The 21,046-nt window shown below is 51.9% G+C and overlaps 1 protein-coding gene across 2 annotated transcripts in view; it reads left to right on the forward strand.

Annotated features, from left to right (window-relative positions):
• The first annotated feature begins 2,862 nt into the window (after positions 1–2,862).
• Positions 2,863–21,046, forward strand: part of TRIM62 (tripartite motif containing 62) — a 37,984-nt gene continuing 19,800 nt past the window's right edge. The window contains exons 1-3 of one of the 2 annotated variants that reach the window (XM_055573767.1): positions 2,863–2,937; positions 3,368–3,893; positions 18,540–18,635. In XM_055573767.1, the coding sequence (XP_055429742.1) occupies positions 3,486–3,893; positions 18,540–18,635 (504 nt within the window). In that variant the 5' untranslated portion in view covers positions 2,863–2,937; positions 3,368–3,485. Of the gene's footprint in view, positions 2,938–3,283; positions 3,894–18,539; positions 18,636–21,046 lie in introns of those variants that run through there. The other variant, XM_055573768.1, reaches the window with a different exon arrangement.

A 21,046-nucleotide genomic window follows, 5' to 3' on the forward strand; every position in this document is an offset into this window, starting at 1 on the left:
GAGCAATGACTTGCCAAACAAATATAATTAACAGCCTGCAGGAGTGTGGTGCCCAGGATCTTGGTGGAAATGGGGGTAAATTCAGAAGAACAACAACTCAAAGGGCAAAAAGATCGAAAGCTGGAAAGAATTGTCATGGGTCTAAGAGACTGCAACTTTCAGCCAGAGAAAACCATGTTCTATACTCTTTAGAAGAGATTGGTGCTAGATTAAGAGGAACTTAGCTATTGAAAAGATTTAGACAATAGCATAAAATAGTACCAAAGCCTCTTCTAAAAACAGCTATGAGTAGCATGGGGTAGACTAAGCTGCTACAACAGAGTCCCACATACAAAGGCTTCTAGAAAGAGGAAGTTTATTTCTCACTCTCTAGTCCACATTGGTGGGTGATCCACTCCATGCAGTTATTCAGGAACCCAGGTTCCTTCCTCATCTTTGCTCTGTCAGCCTCACTGAAGCATTACTGAAGCTGGGTTCCTTACACATCTGTGTTTCAACTGAAAAGTCAAAGTGTTAGTTGGTCAGTCATGTCTGACTGTTTGCAACCCCTGGAGCCCACCAGTCTCCTCTGTCCATGGGGTTCTCCAGACAAGAATACTGGAGTGGGTTGCGATTTCCTTCTCTGGGGGATCTTCCTGACCCAGGGATCAAACCCAGGTATCCTGCATTGCAGGCAGATTCTTTACCATCTGAGACACCATGAGGGAAAAGGAAATGGAACACACAGAAGAGCATGTGCCTTAGGACTATTTCTATTACATTTTTATTACAAAGGATTTAGTCACAAAACCACACTCAGCTGCAAGAGCAGCTGGAAAATGTGGCACCTAGCGACTCATCCTTTATCCAGCTACTATATTGCTATAGAAGAGGAGGATGGATTACATATTGAATAAATGAAGCCCACTGCTTCATCCATCATCAAGCCTTTTTTCATTTCAAGTGCTTCAATAATTTAGACCCTGCCTTCTTTGTAAAAAAAATGAAGGTGCATATCAGTGTATCATTTGGGATTCTTTTGTTTGCCAAGAGAAAGCACAGTGCTATTAAACCTGCTTAAGCAGTAAGACAGACCATCTCATATATCCAAAAGTCTAGACTCTCCATCAGTGCACCAGCTCCTCTTCCCCAGGATTCTCCTTGCCTCTGTCATGTATTGGCTGCATCCTCAGACTGGGAGCAATTCGAAGTATCACCACCAAACACATACAAGTATATCCAGCAAAAAGGGCAGACTGGTTTTGATAGGGAAGAGACCCTTTGCAGAAGCTGTCTCCTTGCCACAAGATTCCCCTCTGGTATTTAAGGCCAGACCTGCATCATATGTCCAAACCTAAGCCATCACTGGGGAGAGGAATGTAACCATCATGATGGATTTGGACTGAACAGGACTTATTCCTAGAGCTGGACTGGGGTCAGCCAACCCTTGATCACTTGGGGAAGGCGGGGGGCGCCACCTGAACAAAATCAGGGCTCTGACTGCAAGGAAAAATCCATGAATAGTTGTTACATGGGCTACCAACTTATTTCTGGCAATGATGGAGACAATAAACCAGGTAACGATGTGATGGAGGACACATAAATAGCAGAGGGGTAAATGTCAAGCTTTTTCTTAAATTGTGCTTTGATAAAGTTTAACTCCAGTGAAGACGTTGCTGGAGGAGCCAGAAACTGCAGGGAACCACCTTCATGCCTCCTTCTTTCTCACTCCATAGTCAATCCATTACAAAATTTCAGAGTGTCTATACTTTCAGTATCCTGTCTTTCTCTCCTTACCCACTGTCATGGTGCCAGCTCAGGTCTCATCACCTGCAGGCACTATGACAACATGAATCTACTGCTGCCCGGTCTCTCTTCTTGAAACCCACATCTTTGCTACTGTTATTAAGCTACACACCTTCACTGTTCACAGAGCACTGCACATATGTGGACAAATCAAAAAGTCCGCTTTCATCTTGCCAATGGGCTAATAAGCATCACCTTGACTTCCTGAAACCCACATCAGACCAGGTCAGTCCCCTGCTTGAAAGCTCAATGCTTTCAGGAAATCTTTCAGCAAGACCCTCAACGCCCTCCACCCCACTCCAGCCCCTTTTCCACCCCAACCCCAACAGTAGAGAACCACTCACACTTCCCCAAAATTTTCCTCCCCTTTCACACCTCCATGCTCCTGCACATGCTGCCCCCTCTGCCTAGAAATCCCTTATCCCCTCTGCATCTAGCATGCAGACCATGTCTCCTATTACTCTTTCTCCCTCTCCATAATACAGCACGCATACTATAGCACTCCAGAAATGCTTGCTAAGTGGAGACAACTCCTCGGGTTAGTTATAAGTCAGGGCCAGGACTTTCCAACTTCCGCCATTAGCACTGCTTAAGAAAGTGAAGAGGAAATGGGACCCCAGGGCTTAGAAGTGTGAGGCTCTTGAACTTGCTCTAAGCAAGCAGGGTATTTCTCGAGTTTTATCTTTACATTTTATGCAAAAGTTGTATTCTACGCAGATTAAACAACATACCTGTATTTGTTTTAATACAAAATATTATTTTTCACCAATCTTCACATTGATGATCCAAAAAGATCCTGTACTCCTTATCCTCTCAAATTAGAGGGCCCACTTCTCCCGCCTCCCCTCCCCCGCCCACCTCCGCCGCAGGGACGCCAAGCGAGACCTGGATTTTGTTCCAAGTGCAGACCCTGAAAGAACAGCTGGCTTTCGCACCCCTGGGAGCTGGGGAATGGTGGGGGCGGGGAGGGGTTTCGCAGGCTGGAGTCCCGGCCCTGCCCCTCCTCTCCCCCGCCCGCCGCGGGGGCGGAGTCACTGGGTCCCCGCCCGCGGAGGCGGGGAGGGAGTCGAGGCCGCCGGCAGCTTTGGCTCGGCTGGTTCCGGGTTGAGAGGCTGCGCTGGGACCGAAGCAGTGGCCTCTGAGCCGGCGAGGGTAAGAGGCCGCGCGGGGACGGGTCTTGGGGCCGGGATCGAGCAGCTGAGCTTGCTCACACCCCTCCTCTCCTCTGCCGGGCACAGCCGAGGGGTGGCTCTTCCCCCTCCCCGAGAATTCCCCATCCCCAGCTTCTCCCCCTCCCCCCACCGCACCCATCCTGGTATTACAGCCCCCCAAGGCCTCCGCCCCCCTCCCTGATCCTCTTCTCCCAGCACCCATCCCTCGGGACTGCCCCTTTCCCTAGACTCTTCTTGCTGGGATCACCCTCCCCCAGACACCCACGGCCCTCTCCCTCCAGCACCCATCGCTCCGGGTCACCCACTACCTCGAGACCACCTTCCTGGGCTCGCTTCTCGGATAGTCTCTACCCCGGACCTCTTACTCGCATTACCCCGCTCCCGGACAACACCTCTTCCTTCTCTTGTAGCTCCTGCTTCTCCGGGCCTGCTCCTGGCACCCATTCCCAAGAGCTGCCCCCGACAGCGCCGCGCTCTCCCCGCCGCCCCCTGCATCTCGGGGGACCCTCTCCCACCGCCCCTGGCGCCATGGCATGCAGTCTCAAGGACGAGCTGCTTTGCTCCATCTGTCTGAGCATCTACCAGGACCCGGTGAGCCTGGGCTGCGAGCACTACTTCTGCCGCCGCTGCATCACCGAGCACTGGGTGAGGCAGGAGGCTCAGGGCGCCCGCGACTGCCCCGAGTGCCGGCGCACGTTTGCGGAGCCCGCGCTCGCGCCCAGCCTCAAGCTAGCCAACATCGTGGAGCGCTACAGCGCCTTCCCCCTGGACGCCATCCTCAACGCGCGCCGGGCCGCGCGACCGTGCCAGGCACACGACAAGGTCAAGCTCTTCTGCCTCACGGACCGCGCACTGCTCTGCTTCTTTTGCGATGAACCCGCACTACACGAGCAGCACCAGGTCACCGGCATCGACGATGCCTTCGAGGAGTTGCAGGTGAGCTGTTTGCTCTGCCTGGGGCGGGGGGCGGGGCGGGGCCGGGGGCGGGGTCAGGGCTGGACCGCACGGGCAGGGCCCAGTCAGAATTGCCATAGGGCGGGGCCACCGGCAGGGTCAGGGCCCTATCAGAATTAGGACGGGGCGGGGCCGCGGCGAGGAGGCGGTGTTGAGGGTGGGGCCTTGAGCCGAGTTCGCCAGCCTGGGTCTCAGAACTGAAGCCGGGGGTGGGTCCATGGCTGGGGAGAGAGCCCCAGAGGAGTGCGACGGCGGGGACAAATAGGATCAGAGCTGTACTGGCTGGGGCAAGGTTAGGGACGCGGCCGAATCTGAGCTGGGCAAGGGCAGGGCCACTGTGGGAGGTCCTAGAGTGGGACCTGGAGACAGGGCCCACGTAAGAATGGTTCAGGATTGAGTTGGGGACAAAGACGCAGGTGGGGAATGGGAACAAAGTCAGGACTGGACAGGGGTTGGGGCCCCCGTCCGAGGATGAGTCTGGACTAGACATTGTAGCTGAGCTGCAGGCTTTGGGGCATGATGTCCTTGGGGGTTCAATCAGGTGTGCATCAGGACCTGGGGATCAGTACCTGGGCTAGATCACTCTGAGCAGATCAGGGTTAAATCTAAGAGAGGGTCTAAATGAGGGTCAGCAAGCTGCTGAGAGAGTGGATTTGGGTGCCAGGGGCTAGGGCAAGGTGTGTGAGGGTCTAAGGCTGGGATCAAGTTCAGATACTGTAAAAATCATTCTGAGTTGAAATCACAGTAGAGGCTAATTGAGAGTGAGAATAGGACTTATAGGCTCAAGATCTGGGTAATAAGACCCTGAGGTGAGGTGATTCAAGAAAAGAGAGAGAGTTGACCTCTAGGAGTTTCCAGGGACTTTTAGTGACCTCTTTAGCTCTGTCGCCCACATCAGGACCTTGAGGACTATGTGAAATAGTATATGCAGGGTAGCCTGATCATAGTCAGCCTAGGACTGTAATTGATCTCCCTGCAGCCTTCCCATCCTCACTGACCGACTCCTGTTCAACTCTCAAAGCCCTGCTCAAATGCCCTCTCTGTGTAAGCCTTCTCTAAACGCCAAAACAATAGCATTAGCACTGCAGTCTTTGTTAATAAGTATAATATTTTTAAAAAAAATAGTGTTCCAGGAACTTCTCTGATGATCCAGTGGCTAAGTCTCCACACTTCCAAGGCAGGGGGCTGGGGTTGATCCCTGGTCAGGGAACTAGAGCCCACATGCTACAACCAAGAGTTTGCATTGCTACAACTAAAGATCCCGCATCCCATAACTAAGACCCGGCATAACCAAATAAATAAATAAAAATAAATATTAAAATAGTGTTCCAAGATTAGCTATAATTAGGAAATAAAGTACATTCTCTATACCCTCCTTGGAGAATTCTCAGTGTACATTTGCATATTAAAGGCCTGGAGAAATCTTGTAGCAAAGAAACCCATCTTGCTGTGTTTAATAAAATGATTCCCAAGCTTTTTGTGAGCCTGGAATCTCTTTCTCAAGCTAAACCATTTAAATCTAGCAAACCTTGTGTCTTTGGCCTCAGGATACCAGACTAGCACACAGTCACCAAGAGAAGGGACAGTCTCTTAGTCATCATATCTGTGGACCTAAAGCCTGGCACAAGGCCTGGCCCACAGCGCATATCAGTAAAGGTTGAATGAATGACCATCCCTGACCTAAGTTGGCCCAGACTGTAGAGCCTTTGAAAGCAGAAGATTTTTGACTCCTTAAGCAGGAGCTAAATGACTATTTTCCCTGTTATAGGGGGTCACCCCCCTTATACATGAGTCTCTGTGAGCCAGCCTGCATCAGCAGATACCCTGGCCCTAGGAGAAATGACCCTGTGTTCACCTCATCTGCTCCTTGTTCCTTTAATCCCCAAAACACGGCTGACTCCCTTTCAGTTTGGCTGTGTGGAGATGGAGAGCAAGAGCTGGGGGCTCTGGGAGCTGGCACAAGGATGGCATTGGCCCTCTACTCCCAGAGCCCCTTGTGCCAGGCTCTGGTGCTTCCATCTCCCCGTCTATGAAGTCACTTAAACAGGGAGAAAGAGAGAAGCTTGGACAGGACTGAGCGCAGGTAGTAAGAGACTGGAGGGACTCTGAAACCATCTGTCCATCCTCTTCATTATGTAGATGCGGAGACAGGTCCAGAGAGGTGATGCGACATACCCAAAGTCACACTGCCAGACAGTGAGAGAGCCGGCCTAGAAAGCTCAGCCTGACCCCAGCCAGATCCCGTCCCTGCCGCTCAGCCCCTCGTCTCTCTGTCTGACTTTCTAGCTGGGGAGAACTCTGCCTTCCAACATTTGAACCCCCTGTCTGCAAACCAGCAAATCCAAATTATGGTGTTGTGGGGTTTTCTCGTCTGTTCCATGACCTGGGGCAGGCAGGAGAAAGTGAACATATATTTTCTCCAAATGTTTATTGAAACACTGTCATTCTTGGGTGAAAAGAAAAGTAAGACTGCTACTCACTCATCCTCTAGTGTACTGTCCTGGGGTCAGTCACATTTAGGTTCCAAACCTTCCTTCAGCCCTGTCTGTCTAATCGGCACATTTCTTCATGGAAGCCCCCAGGCTCTCACCTGTAGACTGGCATCAGAATGATTCTTTCCTACCAGGATTTTCATGAGGCTGACCTGAAATGAATCTGCTATTGAGATGCCTGGCACAGGTTAGGGGCTGGGTCAGCACGTACTCCCATCCTTTCTCCTTCTACGTATGAGACCTCAAGTGCCCAGCTGGGCAACTGCCCAGACCTGCCTCTCACCTGAGAAGGAGGCCTTGTTTTGGTACCTCCTTTGGGCTTGGCAAGAAAGTGGCAGAGAAACATCCTCTCCTGTGGAGAAGTAAGCTGCTGGGTGAGGCTCAAGCCACTCCCCACCCCCATGACTCCCCCTCTGTTCATGGGGAAGTGGGGCTCATTAGCTATTTATGCACTGGAAATGAGACTGGGCTTGCCTGTCACACCCCCTCCTCTCCCAGCAGCTGGTGGCTTGTCCCCAGGGCTCCTGAGGCCTGGGCTGGGCTCCTCTCCTGGAGAATAACAGACTCCGAGCCAGCAGGGCCTTGGAGATCATCTGGTACAAACTTCCTTTGACAGATAGGGAAATGGCAGAGCAGGGAAGAGAGGATCCTCCCCTTTCCCAAGGCCCTGAGGCCAGAAGAGGCTACTCCTGGCTCATCGGGAGTCTCCTCACAGCCACCCCCACCCCCCGACTCCTAACAGTTAGCTTGGAGCTGTTTTCATTTATTATAAATCCTAGACGCAGCAGAGGAGAGAGGTAAAGGGCTCTGGCTTTGTACTCAAGCAGCTCCAAGTCTGCAGTACCATTTCTGGCTGTGTGACCTTAGGAAAGTTCCTTATCATCTCTGAGCCTCAGGAACCTCCTTCACAGCATGGGAATAATGGGGTTGAATTCAATAAGATGACATTGGCCAGAAGTTGTTACTGCACTTGACACATAGTAAAAACTCAATAAATGACAGTTCTGGTATGTTATACCATACTTGGCACTATTAACATTTGGGGCCAGATAAGTCTATGTTATACAGAGCTTCCCAGGTGGCACAGTGGTAAAGAATCCGCCTGCCAATGTAGGATGATGCAGAGATGCAAGTTGGATTCCTGGGTTGGGAAGATCCCCTCAAGAAGGAAATGGCAACCCACCCCAGTATTCTTGCTGGGAGATCCCATGGACAGAGGAGCCTGGCAGACTACAGTCCATGGTATTGCAAAGAGCTGGACACAACTGAGTGACTGAGCACGCACACACACAGGCAATCCTGTGCACTGTGGGCTGTTTAGTAGCATCCGTGGCCTCCACCCACTGGATGCTAGTAGCCTGACCCACCCCAAGCTCTGACAGTCAAAAATGCCTTCAGGCTTCATCAAATGTTCCCTAGGGTCAAAATCACAACAGGCTGAGAACCCAGGCCTGGAGAAGTCCTACTCAGCTTTCCAGGCTCAGCTCAAATAGCCCCTCCTCCATGAAGCTTCCCTGACCTGCAAGTAGAATGGCTTTGTACCCTAGATTCCAATACTGGGGTCAGATCCTGGCATCCTCACCAATAAGCTGTGTGTCCTTGATCCAATCACTTCATTTCTCTAAGCCTCCACCTGCTAACATGGGGATAATATGACCATCATGGCAAGGATGTCGTAAGAGGGAGGTTGTATCAAATGTGCCTGACACTGTGCTTGGCACACAGTTAGTGGTAGCAATTTTTAAATATCTTTATTTTTTCTGAGTATAAAATTAACATAAGAAACAGAGCTATATAATGTAAAAGTTAAAACCCCCCCATAGTCCCACCCCATGGAAAAATAGGATTTTTTTCTTAAAGATTTGTTTACAGTTCTACAGAAATTTTGTCATGTAAACAGTGTGTGTGTGTGTGTGTGTATGCCTTCCCTTTTTTTCCACTGCTGAGCACTGGCCCACAGAGCAAAGTGGAGGGAAGGAACCACCATCTCAGAAGGGTTTGGGGCTTCTCAGTTAATATTACTGAGTCCTAGTCCACTGCCCAAGAAAGTGCTAAGCACTTTTCGTGTACTGACTCATTTAATTTTTTTTTCATCTAATGTTTTTCATAACACCCTGTCAAATGGGTACTGTAATTTACTCTTTTTACAGATAAGGAAATAGAGGCTCAGAGGAATTCGGTGACTTGTTTGGTCACCCAGCTGGTAAACAGCAGGGACAGGATTTGAAGCCTGGCTGAGTGGACCATGCATAGCCTCTGAGCTACCTCTCAGGGCCGGGTGGCTGTCTCCCCCGCACCCTGCCTGTCTTTGTAGTTCAAGTGTACAGGGTCAGGCTCCGGACACTGTCTGCCTGTGCCAGCTGATGCTCCAGGGGCAGGTGCTGAATGTCATCTTACTCGGGCACAGCATCCGGCTCTCTGGCCATCTCAGCTTCCTAACCTCCAGGCAAGGGGTTGGATGCAGTCCCAGCCACCCCCTCCAGGTCTCATGTGACCGCTGGAGCCTTTCCCAAGGCCTCCTTCATGCCGAGGGAGACAGCAGTGGATCAGCCTTGGATGGGAGCCCTGAGGAGTTGGACATCGGGCTCCAGAGACCCCCGAGGCAGCCACACGGGGAAAGAACAGAGCTGAGGGACTGGATTCAAATCCTGACACTGGCTTCTTCCAGCTGAGCAGAAGGTGCTGCCTTCTCTGCACCCTCTCCCAACCTGGGAAGTGGAAATCAGAACAAAACATAAAGAAGGAGAGCGAGTTGCTGCCTATCCAGAGACAGCTGATGTGAAGGTGCTTTATTTGCTACTGTGGACAGCCGGGCTGTCTGTGTCTGGGGGAAGTGGCCTCTGCTGTTACATTTGCAGGAGAGGGCAGGACTTGTATGCACAAAGCAGGATCCACAGGGGCAAGGCTGCCAGTGAGTCAGACCCACGGCCGCAGTTGGCATCTCTACTTCCCTCTTCACAGGTGTGTGTGGGCAACCAGGAAAAGCCCAGTTCATCCAGAGCACCTTGGCTGAGCACAGGTCATGGGGCTGAAACTCAGAATGGAAGCTGGGGACCCCAGGATGTTTATTTTCTAGAGAGGAAAGGATCGGGTAGGAAGTGACAACAGAAACAATAACAACCCCATAAAACGAGCCAGAGTGTATTGGACCATTGTTATGTGCCAGGTGCTGTTACGAGCCTCGAATCCTTACAGAAGTCCTTTTTCTTTTCCCCGCTCCCCGAGTGGGACTAGGATCAGCCCCATTTCACAGATGAACATGATGAGGCTGAGAGGCTCAGTAACTTGCCCAAGATCACGCTGCAAGTAGGAGGCAAAGCTGGGTCAGACTCTGGTCTGACTCAGAATTCTTCCCCCTCACCAACACCACCCTAACTGCCTCAGGGAACATCCAAATGAGACCTCAGAAACCATCCGCTTCCACCCTCTCCCCACTGTGCAAATGGGGAAACTGACTTGCCCAAGTTTGGTCCAGAGCCCAGCTCCCTGGATTCTCAGTCCAGTGCTGTTTTTACAGCATCATTTACTTTCTGGACCTTGAATTCTGTTTGAACACGGAGATGGTTGTCAAGGATGTGGAGATGGTGTCCTTCTTGGATTCAGAGATTTAGTCAGTAATTTACTCAGTTGACACTCCTCTGCTGGCTTACTGAGGGCCAGGTTGTGGGCCCAGGAGAGAACAAGACAAGCTTGGCCCTGCCGTGGTTCTTGGGAGACAGGCCTATAAGCTGCCAGGTCATGTCCTAGGCTCCTGTGGGCACAACTGAGGCTTGGCCAGGTTCCCCAGCTGACAACTGGGTCTTGAGAGCAGAGAGAGGAGACGTTACACAGGGAAAAACAACACCCATGGTCCCACGTGCAGAATGCCGGGGGCAGATACCCGTTCTCATTTCACCCTCACAGCCGCCCTAGGAGACAGGTCTCATTGCCCCATTTTTCACATGAGGAAACTGAGGCTCAGAAGTTGTGCCTAAGGCCACACAACCAGTACATGTTGCTGAAGCCAGAACTTGGACTCAGATGATGATCTGAGTCAGCCAGGGACAGGCATGAAGGTGAGCCGGCAGTTCATCGTGACTGGAGGGCGAAGGGTGGGAAAGGGGCTTGAATGCGCCAGTCCTGCCCAAGGAGCTGGACACCAGTCCTGCCCAAGGAGTGTGGACTTGACCCTGGAGATGTGGGGGAACTAGAAACAGGCTGGAGCAGGCGAGGCTGGCCTGGTCAGTGTGCCTTAAGGGGCGGTGTGTGGGTGGGCCTGGTGGGCAGCCTGGAAGAGGGGGCACTATCACGCGGTGCTGCCCTGCCAGAGACCCTGAGGCTCAAAGTGGGCAGGGCAGGCTCAGAGGCCGAGAAGATGCATCAGGATTCAGGTCTGACAGAAGAAACAGAAACAGGAGCATCAGGGGTGTGCAAATAGAAGAGAGACCTGGGGGAAGGGAGAGAAGAGGCAAGTTCAGTGTGCCCTGTGAAGATCTGGGGCAGCTTTGGGCCAGAGGAGGGAAGAGAAAGCAGTAGTGGGTGTGGAGGAGGGGAGGAGTCTTGAGCACCAAAGGGTCTTGAGTACCTATCATGAGCCACACCATGCTGGGCCCTTTCAAGGGTCTCGTCTCATTTTATCCTCATCACATCCCCTGCCAAGTGGCTCTGGTCCTCATTTTATAGATAAGGCTCTGAGAGGGGAAGATGTGATCTACCCAAGGGCATGCAGCCAGAATTTGAAACCAGGTTTTTTTACACCCAAGTTCATGCTGTTACCACGGGGCAGAAGGGTGTCACGGGTGAGAGGGTCCCTGAAGCTGGTGGAGATGGCTTCTGGCAGCACCTTTATCCTCTGGGCTGGAGGAGGGATGGCCTTGCAGGAAGGGAGGTCTGGCCTTGGGGGCCTGTGAGCCCTGGCTCTCTGTCCTCCCCCTCAGCTGCTGCCCCAGGCCTGGCCTCTCTATGCATGCGGGAGCCTCAGAGTCTCTCAACTGACATATTTGCATAATTGTGTGCTTAGGTCTGCACCAGCCCTAACTCTGCCCCCTCTCCAGCGGCTCTGCCCTCAGGAGGGCGTCCCCCCATCCCCCACCCCCATTCCTGTTCTGCCCCAGCATTGATGGGCCTGCAGAGTCCAGCTACCCGAGGCTGACCTCCAAGGCCAACTCCACCCCACGCCCTGCTGCCCTCGTCCCAGCCAGCCCCACTGGCCTTTCCAGCTTGAGACTCCACCCACATACCTGGCTCCAGCCACCCCCAACTGCCCCTCACTTCCTGCACACACCTGTGCCCCTACCCGACCAGTTCTCTCCACCTGGAATGCTCTGGCCCCACCCTGGAGACTAGAAGGGACCCTGCCCAGCCATCCATCCATCTTCCCAGATCTTTCCGGCAGAAATAAACTCTCTCTAAGAAACTTCCTATTTCACATACAATTATAATTATTGTGATGATAATGACTACTACGAGTGACTGAGCACTTCCTGGGCCTCCCGACAGGTCCTGTATTAAGTCACCTAATCCTCACAACAACCACAGAGCCGATGGTGTCATTAGCTGTACTTTATAGATTTGGCAACTGAGGTGGGAGGGAGTCACAAACACAGCCGGGCTCCTAGGTGTTCCCTCCACGTTTATCCTGTTCTCCCTTTGCAGTCTACCTGTTTCTATTTCTGCCTCTCCTCCTCACTGCAAACTCTCAAGGGCAAGGGCTGTCTGCAGCCCCCCAGCCGCCTGGAGTGACTGGCCTAGAGCCTGACCGTGGGCGCCCAGACGTGATTGCTGTATTGCCGACAGAGGGACCGAGTGGTTTCCAGCATGGATTTTGGAGTCACTCAGATCCCCACTCCTGATTCTTACAGGCTCTGTCCCCTTTGGCACACTGCCTGACCTCTCTGAGACTCTCTTTCCCCCTCTGAGAGACCGAGGTGACAAAGGCACCAATCTCATGAGGTTGCTGTGCGAATTAAGTGACACGCTGACTGTGAAATTCAAACCTAGGCCACACTGCCTCCAGACCCGGTTCTGAGCCTCCAGGAGGGTCAGTGTCCTTCCGCACAGTTAGCTCTATCACTTAGGAGTTCGTCAACAGCTTCGTTTCCTGTCTGACATCTGCTGGGAGGAGATTTCCCAGTTGGTTCTCTGTCAAGCTGTGTGGCCATGGGCCACTCAGTCCCTTTTTCTTGGACCTCAGTTCCCTGTTCTAGAAATCCAGATGGCTGCACTAGATGGTCCCTGGGGCTCCTTCCCATTCTGGCCATCTGAGGAGGAAAGGAGGGGCCTGACACAGCAAACCATAGGGACGTGGAGAAGTGACCCAAGAACCTCACACGGGACATGGTGGCCCCCCCGTCTCCCAAGCACCCAGTGTATGCCAGGCTCTCCACTGTAAGGCTAAACAACGCTTCTTACCGTTATCTCATTTCACCCTTCCAACCCTAGGAGATATTGTTACCCCCATTTCTCAGATGCGGGACTGGGGCCCAGAGAGATTAGGTTACCTGCCCAAGATCACACAGCTAATGGATGACAAAGCCAGTCTCCTAACCCAGGGGGTCAGGTCTGATCCCAGGCCTGGAAGGAGGGAAGGCAGGGTGAGTAACAAAGCCCAGGCTGCTTCCTAGTCCTGCTCTGTGGGTTCTACGTTTTGTTTTTCCTAACTTAGCTGTTCCCTCAGGATCTGTAGCTCACCTGAGGAGAGCTGCCTGCCTGGGGACTCTGCCCACCCTTTCAGAGGTGAGCCCTGACCCAGCCTAGCCTCTCCCCAGGGCAGATTCATGATATAAACTCTGTGCCTGGCCCTCTCCTAGGTACTGAGGGTGTGAAAATCTCTCCGACACAGTCCCTGGCCTAAAAGCCTATACCTCAGGGGGAAGACTGACAGGTAACCTTGCTGTTAAGATGCAGCATGTGCCAGATAGTGTGAGGGAAGGCTCGGCACACAGGGGATTGTCTGATGACAGAATGGAGTTGAGATATGGATTCTCAGTGGAGGTGACGTCTGATCTAGGTCTTCCAAGATAAGCACTCACCCCATTCCAGCACTCTTGCCTGGAAAATCCCATGGACGGAGGAGCCTGGTGGGCTGCAGTCTATGGGGTGGCTAAGAGTCGGACACTACTGAAGCGAGTTAGCAGCAGCAGCAGCAACAAGTAGAGAAAACCATGTAGCTGAGCCTTCCAGACAGAGGGAACAGCATGTGTAAAGGCCTGGTAGAGGTCACTGCAAGTTGCTTCATGCATCTAGAGCAGCACTGTCCAGTAGAACTTTCTGGAATAATGGAAGTGTCCTGCATCTGCACCATCTGATACCATAGCCGCCAGTCACCTGTGGCTGTTGAGCACTTGAAATGTTCACTCTAGTATAGCTGTTGTTTTTCTAGCTCTAGTATAACTGTTGCTCAGTTGTGTCCAACTCTTTGCAACCTCATGGACTGCAGCACACTAGGCTTCCCTGTCCTCCACCAACTCCCGGAGCTTGCTCAAACTCATGTGCATTGAGTTAGTGATGCCATCCAACCATCTCATCTTCTCCTGCCTTCTCCTCCTGCCTTCAATCTTCTCAAGCATCGGGATCTTTTCCAATGAATTGGCGCTTCACATCAGGTGGCCAAAGGATTAGAGCGTCAGCATCAGTCTTTCCAATGAATATTCAAGGTTGATTTCCTTTAGGATTGACTGATTTGATCTCCTTGCTGTCCAAGGGACTCTCAAGAGTCTTCTCCAGCACCACAGTTCAAAAGCATCAATTCTTTGGTGCTTTTAATAAGCATCAGCCTTATTTATGGTCCAACTCAGTACAGCTTAGGAACTGAATTTCAATTTTATTTTATTTCATTTGAATTTAAATAACCACGTGTGACTAGCAGCTACTGCATTGAATGTTAGGTCTGGATGAAGAGAAAAGGCTGGAAAAGAAATCTGGGGTCAATACTGAAGGGCCTTGAATGCCTCGCTCAGGCTTGGTGCCCTTTTCCCCAGAGTACGTGTGTGCTCAGTCACTCAGCCGTGTCCAGCTCTTTACAACTCCATGGACTATAGCCAGGTTCCTCTGTCCATGGAATTTTGCAAGCAAGAATACTGGAGTGGGTTGCCATTTCCTACTCCAGGAGATCTTCCTGACCCAGGGATTGAACCAGTGTTTCCTATAGCTCCTGCATTGGCAGATGGATTCTTTACCACTGAGCCAACTGGGATGCCCTCTTCTCCCCAGACAATGTGGAAATCCTGCAGAGAGCCCTGGGGAGGAGATGCAGGAACACATCCATCCTGGAGAACCATCATCCCAGCTGTTCTGTGGGGCAGGGAGGAGCCTGGAGCCACAGCCCAGAAAAAAAGTGATAAAAACTGAACCGGGGCGGTGGGTATAGAGAGGAGAGGACAGATTCCAGGGCAAGCCCGATGACCGGTTGGATTGGTGACTGGGCCATGTCAAGGGTGACTCCTAGATTTCTGGCTTGGGTAGCAGCAGGGGTAGGGGTTGTGCCCTGCACAGAGATGGAGAACATGAGAGGAAGGGCAGTTTGGGGTGCCATATCACTATTCCAGCTTTCACTGTGATGTAAATCTCTCTGTCCCTGTCTCCCACCCACCCACCCAGCCTATCTACACACCTCCTGAGGCTTCATGGGTTGGGACTCGCCCCCATCCTTCTCCCTGTCACTGACACAGCAGCATGTGGGGCCCAAGGAGGCCTCATTCAGCACATGTTTGTGGATGGATGAAAGAGTGTTCCATTGCCCCTGGGATCCTGTTGTTCCCTGACCCTGAAAGCAGGGAGGAATTTGGCCATTTTCCTGGGGTGCTCTGAGCAATGTGAAGAACATGGCCTCCAGGGCAGTTTTCTCAGAGAATCTGAAGAACTGCCTGAGCAGTTGGGTCTATGAGGGCCACCAAGGGAGAGGGTTGTAGCATTTGGTTCATCTCCTCAAACTCTGCATCTCAAGCAGACTGTCCCAAGCTGGACAGACCCAGGGCCATCAGGGAGGAGCAGTCATTTTGTATTATTAGGTGAACGTGATCTGTCTATTCCAGTGGCTCAGATGCATGAGAATCTATTAGGAATGACTCCCAACTGTTAGTAATAGAGAGCTGCCCAAAGTAACTGAAATTAGATGAGGGTGTATTTCTCTTCCACGTAAAACAGGTCTATAGGAAAGGAGCCCAGGCAATGGTCTGCCAGGGCCAACTTGCCCCAGTTCCTGAGAACTAAATGTGCAAATCTTGTCTCAGCTCTGCGTCTGATGACCTCACTTGGAGAGCTTGAAATTGGCTTTGAGGGAGCCTTTACACCATGGAAATTGGCCAGCGCTATAAACTGAAGCTGTTCATCTTTTTTCCAGAGGGCAAGCTTCCTAGCACATCCCTGAGTGCAGTGATGGTGTGGCTAACCCACCAGGGACCCTGGCAGCTGCTTCCTTCTGTTTCACTGGTTTCAGCCTGTCATATCCGTCTTTCTGGTTGCCTTATGGCCTGAGATGGTACTAGAGTTCCAGTCATTATGTCTGTGCAAGCTCTCTACTCCCATAAAAGTAACTATTCCGAGTTTTCTATCTAACTTGTATTTTCAAGGCTGGGTCCTCTTCATCCTTCACCTGTCATCTGAGGTGTGCCCTCCGTAGAGAAGCCTTCTCTGACACCCTACTAAATTCATCACCCATCCTACGCAGCTTTATTTTCTCTAGAGCATAGACCATGTGTGCATGCTGTGCTGCTTCAGTTGTGTCTGACTCTTTGTGACCCTATGGACCATAGCCTGCCAGGCTCCTCTGTCCATGGCATAAGACCATAATGGATAACTATCTGAAGGCTTCCCTGGTGGCTCAGTGGTAAAGAATCTGCCTACCAATGCAGGAGATGCAGGTTCAATTCCTGGGTCGGGAAGATCCCCTGGAGAAGAAAATGGCAACCCACTCCAGTATTCCTGCCTGGGAAAACCCATGGACAGAGGAGCTTGGAGAGCTACAGTCCATGGGGGTCACAGAAGAGTCAGACATGACTTAGTAACTAAACAACAATATTATCTGTCTTCCTCACTAGACTGGAAGATCCCTATCAGTAGGGACTATGTCTGTCTGGTTCTCTGCTCTATTCCCAATGCCTCACACTGCCTGGTACATCATAATTGCTCAATAAATATTTGTTGAGTGAATAAGGGATAGTAAGCACAGATCATTTTGTTTTCTACATGCTTCCCTTAGCATGTCATTGTGACCATTTTCTCACGTTACTATCTAGCCTGTAAAATTAGTTGGATTAGATGTTTTCAAGGGCTCTCCCTGCTCTGACGAGACAAGTGATAAGGAGGTGGGGTGAACAGGTAAGTCAGCTCCCTGGCACCACTCACACCCCAGGCTGACTACAGAGCCCAGGCCAGAAGCTGTTTCCATGGAGATTCACTCCCAAAGAAAACTTCTTGGAGCCTGATTTCAATGCCAGGCCATTGATGGGTGCAGGGGAGATAGAAAATGGTAGGGTAAGCCCGCCCTGCATGGGGATGGATGAAGGACAGCCAGAACAACCAGCTGTGATAGCATGGACTAAATGTCCAGAAGTACTGGGAGCCAGGGCCTCCCAGGTGGCACTAGTGGTAAAGAACCCACCTGCCAATGCAGGTAGACATAAAAGACACAAGTTTGATCCTTGGGTCGGGAAGATCCCCTGGAGGAGGGCATGGCAACCCACTTCAGTATTCTTGCCTGGAGAATCCCATGGACAGAGGAGCCTGACAGGCTGCAGTCCATAGGGTCACACAAGAGTAGGACATGACTGAAGCGACTTAGCATGCACACACTCACTGGGAACCATCCATCTCTATGCCCCATTCATTCATTTGACAAATAATTATTGAGGCCCTACTGTATGCTGGGCACTATCCTAAGTGCTGGGGATAGAACAGTGAACATGTCAGTCAAGATTCTTGCCCTCCTAAAACTCACATTCCAGTGGAGGAGAGGAACAGTAAACGCCCTGTCAGATAAATAAGCAAGATCATGGAGACCATGGAACAGGATGCGATGGAGGGTGGAAGGGATGCCACTGTGTGTGAGCTGGTGAGGCAAGACCTCTCAGAGGAGGCAGCATCTGAGTTGTTATGTTAATGCTATAGAGGAATGGGCGGGGAGGGGATGGCTGGCAGTGGGGTTGTGGATCTGAGAGTGAAGTGCACCAGGCAAAGGAAGCAGCAAGTGCAGTCACAGGGCTGAAACAGCCCAGAGTGAGGAACAGGAAGATCGCTTTGGCTGGCTGGGATTGATGGGGGAAGGATGGTGGAGACAGCGGTGGGACGAGCATGAGGTCACTGAGACGCTTGTTTCAGGCACAAAGCTGAAGCAAATGCCCCAAAACTCAGTAATCAAGATGAATAATTTTTAACGAAATTTTTAAAAATCACAATTAATGCCCAAAAAACTGCATGATGAACAAAATATCAGATTTGTAAATAGAAACAAGATGACTAGCCATGTCTTACTGAGCCATATTGGAACCAGAGGCAAAGGAAAAATTAGTCATAATGATCCTGTCCTTTAAAATGTTGACATGTTGTCTATCATGGATTTTTGTTGTTGTTCATTACTGAAGAAAATTCATCACCTGGTGTCATGATCATGGTCTCCAGAACTAGACTTCCTGAGTTCCAATTCTGGCACTACCCTTCCATGCTTAGCTGTAAGTTTGGGGTTATTGGGAGGATTAGATGACCCCATACAAGCTAAGGTCTGAGGACAGTGCCTAGCCCACTGGAAGTGCTCAGAGGATGTGGGGAGTTTGTCACAGCCCTGGACGGTGGTACGGCCTTGGTTCCTGCCAAAGGATTCTAAGCAAGGAGTCTTGACCAGCACATCAGGGGGTCGGAAAGTATGTGGAGGTGGATTGGAGACTGGGGGACCAGAAGCTCCTAGGATGGCCCGAGTGGAGGCTGTTGAAAAACTCCGGATGAAAGATGGGCACAGACTCTGGAGATACTTGGGAGACAGACTCTACAGGACTTCGTGGTTGTTGAACTATGACGGGAGGAGGGTGCTGGGGCAGGGGAGGCACGGGGCCAGGACAGCTTCCAGCGCCTGCAGCAGTTAGTCCTGGGCTCTGCATCACCGTCACCAGGAAATACCGGGCTGGCTCTGGCCTGCTCTGCCATTCCTGACTTGTCTGTGTTCCAGAGGGAGCTGAAGGAGCAGCTTCAGGCCCTTCAGGACAGTGAGCGGGAGCACACGGAGGCGCTGCAGCTGCTCAAGCGACAGCTGGCAGAGACCAAGGTGAGCCTGGTCCGGAGGTGGGGGGGCGGGGCTGCCAGAGGTGGGGGTGGAGCTTTGTGGAGGCGGGGCCAGTTGGGCACTTGAAGGGCGGGGAATCGAGCCTGCTGCGGGGGAGGGGCTTCGAGGGCCCAAGCTCCAGGTGAGAAGGGTAGGGCATGAGGAAAGGCGGAGGCTGGGGCTTCTGCGAAGGTAAAGGGGCAGGGACCTTCTCCCAGATGACGGAAGGAAAGGATATGGGCTGGTGCCCGGGATTAAGGATAGGATCCTCGCTCCCTGCTTTGGGTGAAATTTGAGGTGAGATCAGGGACCCTCTAGGAAAACCCTGACGTCCTACTGGACTGGAAGAAGGTACCTAGTCTCTTTTTCCTCTCCTGTTATTAAACACACCCATTTTCAGAGTTAGCAATCCCTCCAATCTCTTGGAGAGAATGTTCCCTCCAAGCCCTCCTGATGATTTGTGGCTCAGCCCTGGTATAATCTCCTCTCCGAAACTCCGACGGTGAAGACATAAACAGTAGGGGCAAACCCTGCAGGCTTTGGATACGATGGTCTGAAAAGTCTTTTTCCTTGAGCCGAGAGGAAGGCTATGGGGTCTGATCCAGGCACTTCATGCTGTGTGACTTTGAGTAAACTGCATACTTTTCTGCACTCAGTCTTCCCATCTGTGCAGCAGGGACTCTGCCAGGCTCTGTCCGGCCATGCTGTTCTGGATCCTAGCACACTTCCAGGGGGCTCCTTCCAAGTCCTCCACGGATATCTCTCTAACTGAGCAAGGCTTGCTTTACTTTCTGCTGTCCTTCTGGGACCACGCACCAGGGACCTAGACCTGGCTGCTAAGCTCTTGGGTGATTTCATTGACCTGGTAGCTCAGTGGTAAAGAACCTGCCTGCCAGTGCAGGAGACAAAAGAGAAGTGGGTTCAATCCCTGGGTCGGGAAGATCCCCTGGAGGAGGGTGAGGCAACTCCCAGTGTCCTTGCCTGGAGAACCCCATGGGCAGAGGAGTCTGGCAGGCTACAGTCCATGGAGTCGTACAGAGTCAGACACGACTGAAGTGACTTAGCTCACACAGCACAGCGCTCCATTTGCAGAGATGCTGCTGCCAGCAGCAGCTGGAGGCGAGCCTTAGGAATGTTCTGGGCCTCCAGAGGTCACTGGAGAGGCCATTGGAGATTCAGACTTGTGCCCCAGCTTGGCTGCCAACCCACTGTGGGGTCTCAGGGAGGTCATGACAGACATTTCTTCAGAGAACATTCTGGAGTGCCTCCAGGCAGGCCCCTCAGTGGGCAACAGATGAGAAACAGACCCAGAACTCTGGCATCTTTGCTTCTCACAGCCTCAGTTTCCCACCTGCGTGGGGATCCGGTACCTCTCAGGTGAAGAGAAGCAAATGGAAGCCTCTGTCTGGGTGAGAGGGGAATATTATGGTCTGCTTTTCTCCCCAGCATTCTGTTCCTCTCTCCAACCACCCCCCCTCCCCCGCCATTGTTTTTCTCCACTGACCTCTTCTTCCCCTGCCTTCCTGTCCATCTGTCTACCTCTGGGGGGTCCTGTGGGGCCACCTTCCCCTCCAGTTCCCCCAGCCCTGCTTCCTGTCTGGACTGGGGTGTTTATACAAGAAATGCCTATGGATGCTTTGGAGGTCATATTTCACCTGGTGCCTGACTCGGCTCAGCTTTCTTGCGGCGCCTGCCCCTCCAGTGGCCGGCTTGAGGGCCCGTCTGATCTCCCTCCCTGGGCCCAATGTTTTCCTTGGTCGGCCCTGACCGAGTGACGCATTCTTGGCAGGGTATTTTTCTGAAACAGCCCCAGCTCCTCCAAGCCCCAGTGTGTTCCCAGGGATGTGGTGGGCTGAGGTGGGGGCTGCTTTCCTAGTCGAAGCACTGAAGGGATTGGGGGTGGGGCAGGCCTGGCTCTGTCCTAGAAAAAACTAGAGTAAATGGGGCACACCAGTTTAGCTGAATCTTTCTCTGTGCTGGGAATTGTGTTCCCCATCCATTGTCCTGCTGAACTGCACAGAACGTCACCGCCATGAGCACAGGATTCCCCAGAACCTATACACTGTCTGGCACACAATAAATCAGTTCAGTTCAGTCACTCAGTTGTGTCCGACTCTGCGGCTCCATAGACTGCGACACGCCAGGCTTCCCTGTCCATCACCAGTTCCCAGAGCTTGCTCAAACTCATGTCCATTGAGTCAGTGATGCCATCCGATCATCTCATCCTCTGTCGTCCCCTTCTCCTGCCTTCAATCGCCTCCTGCCACAATTGTGCCTTCAATTGTGCCTGCTGCCACAATGATAAATAGTTGTGGAACAAACGAGTGAGGAAAAAACACACCTTTTGAAGTAGGAATTGTCTCCATTTTATTAGCAAGGAGACTGAGGCATAGAGAGATTGTGGGACATGCCTG

Source organism: Bubalus kerabau, chromosome 3, assembly GCF_029407905.1.
Source record: "Bubalus kerabau isolate K-KA32 ecotype Philippines breed swamp buffalo chromosome 3, PCC_UOA_SB_1v2, whole genome shotgun sequence".
Classification (NCBI taxonomy): domain Eukaryota; kingdom Metazoa; phylum Chordata; class Mammalia; order Artiodactyla; family Bovidae; genus Bubalus; species Bubalus kerabau.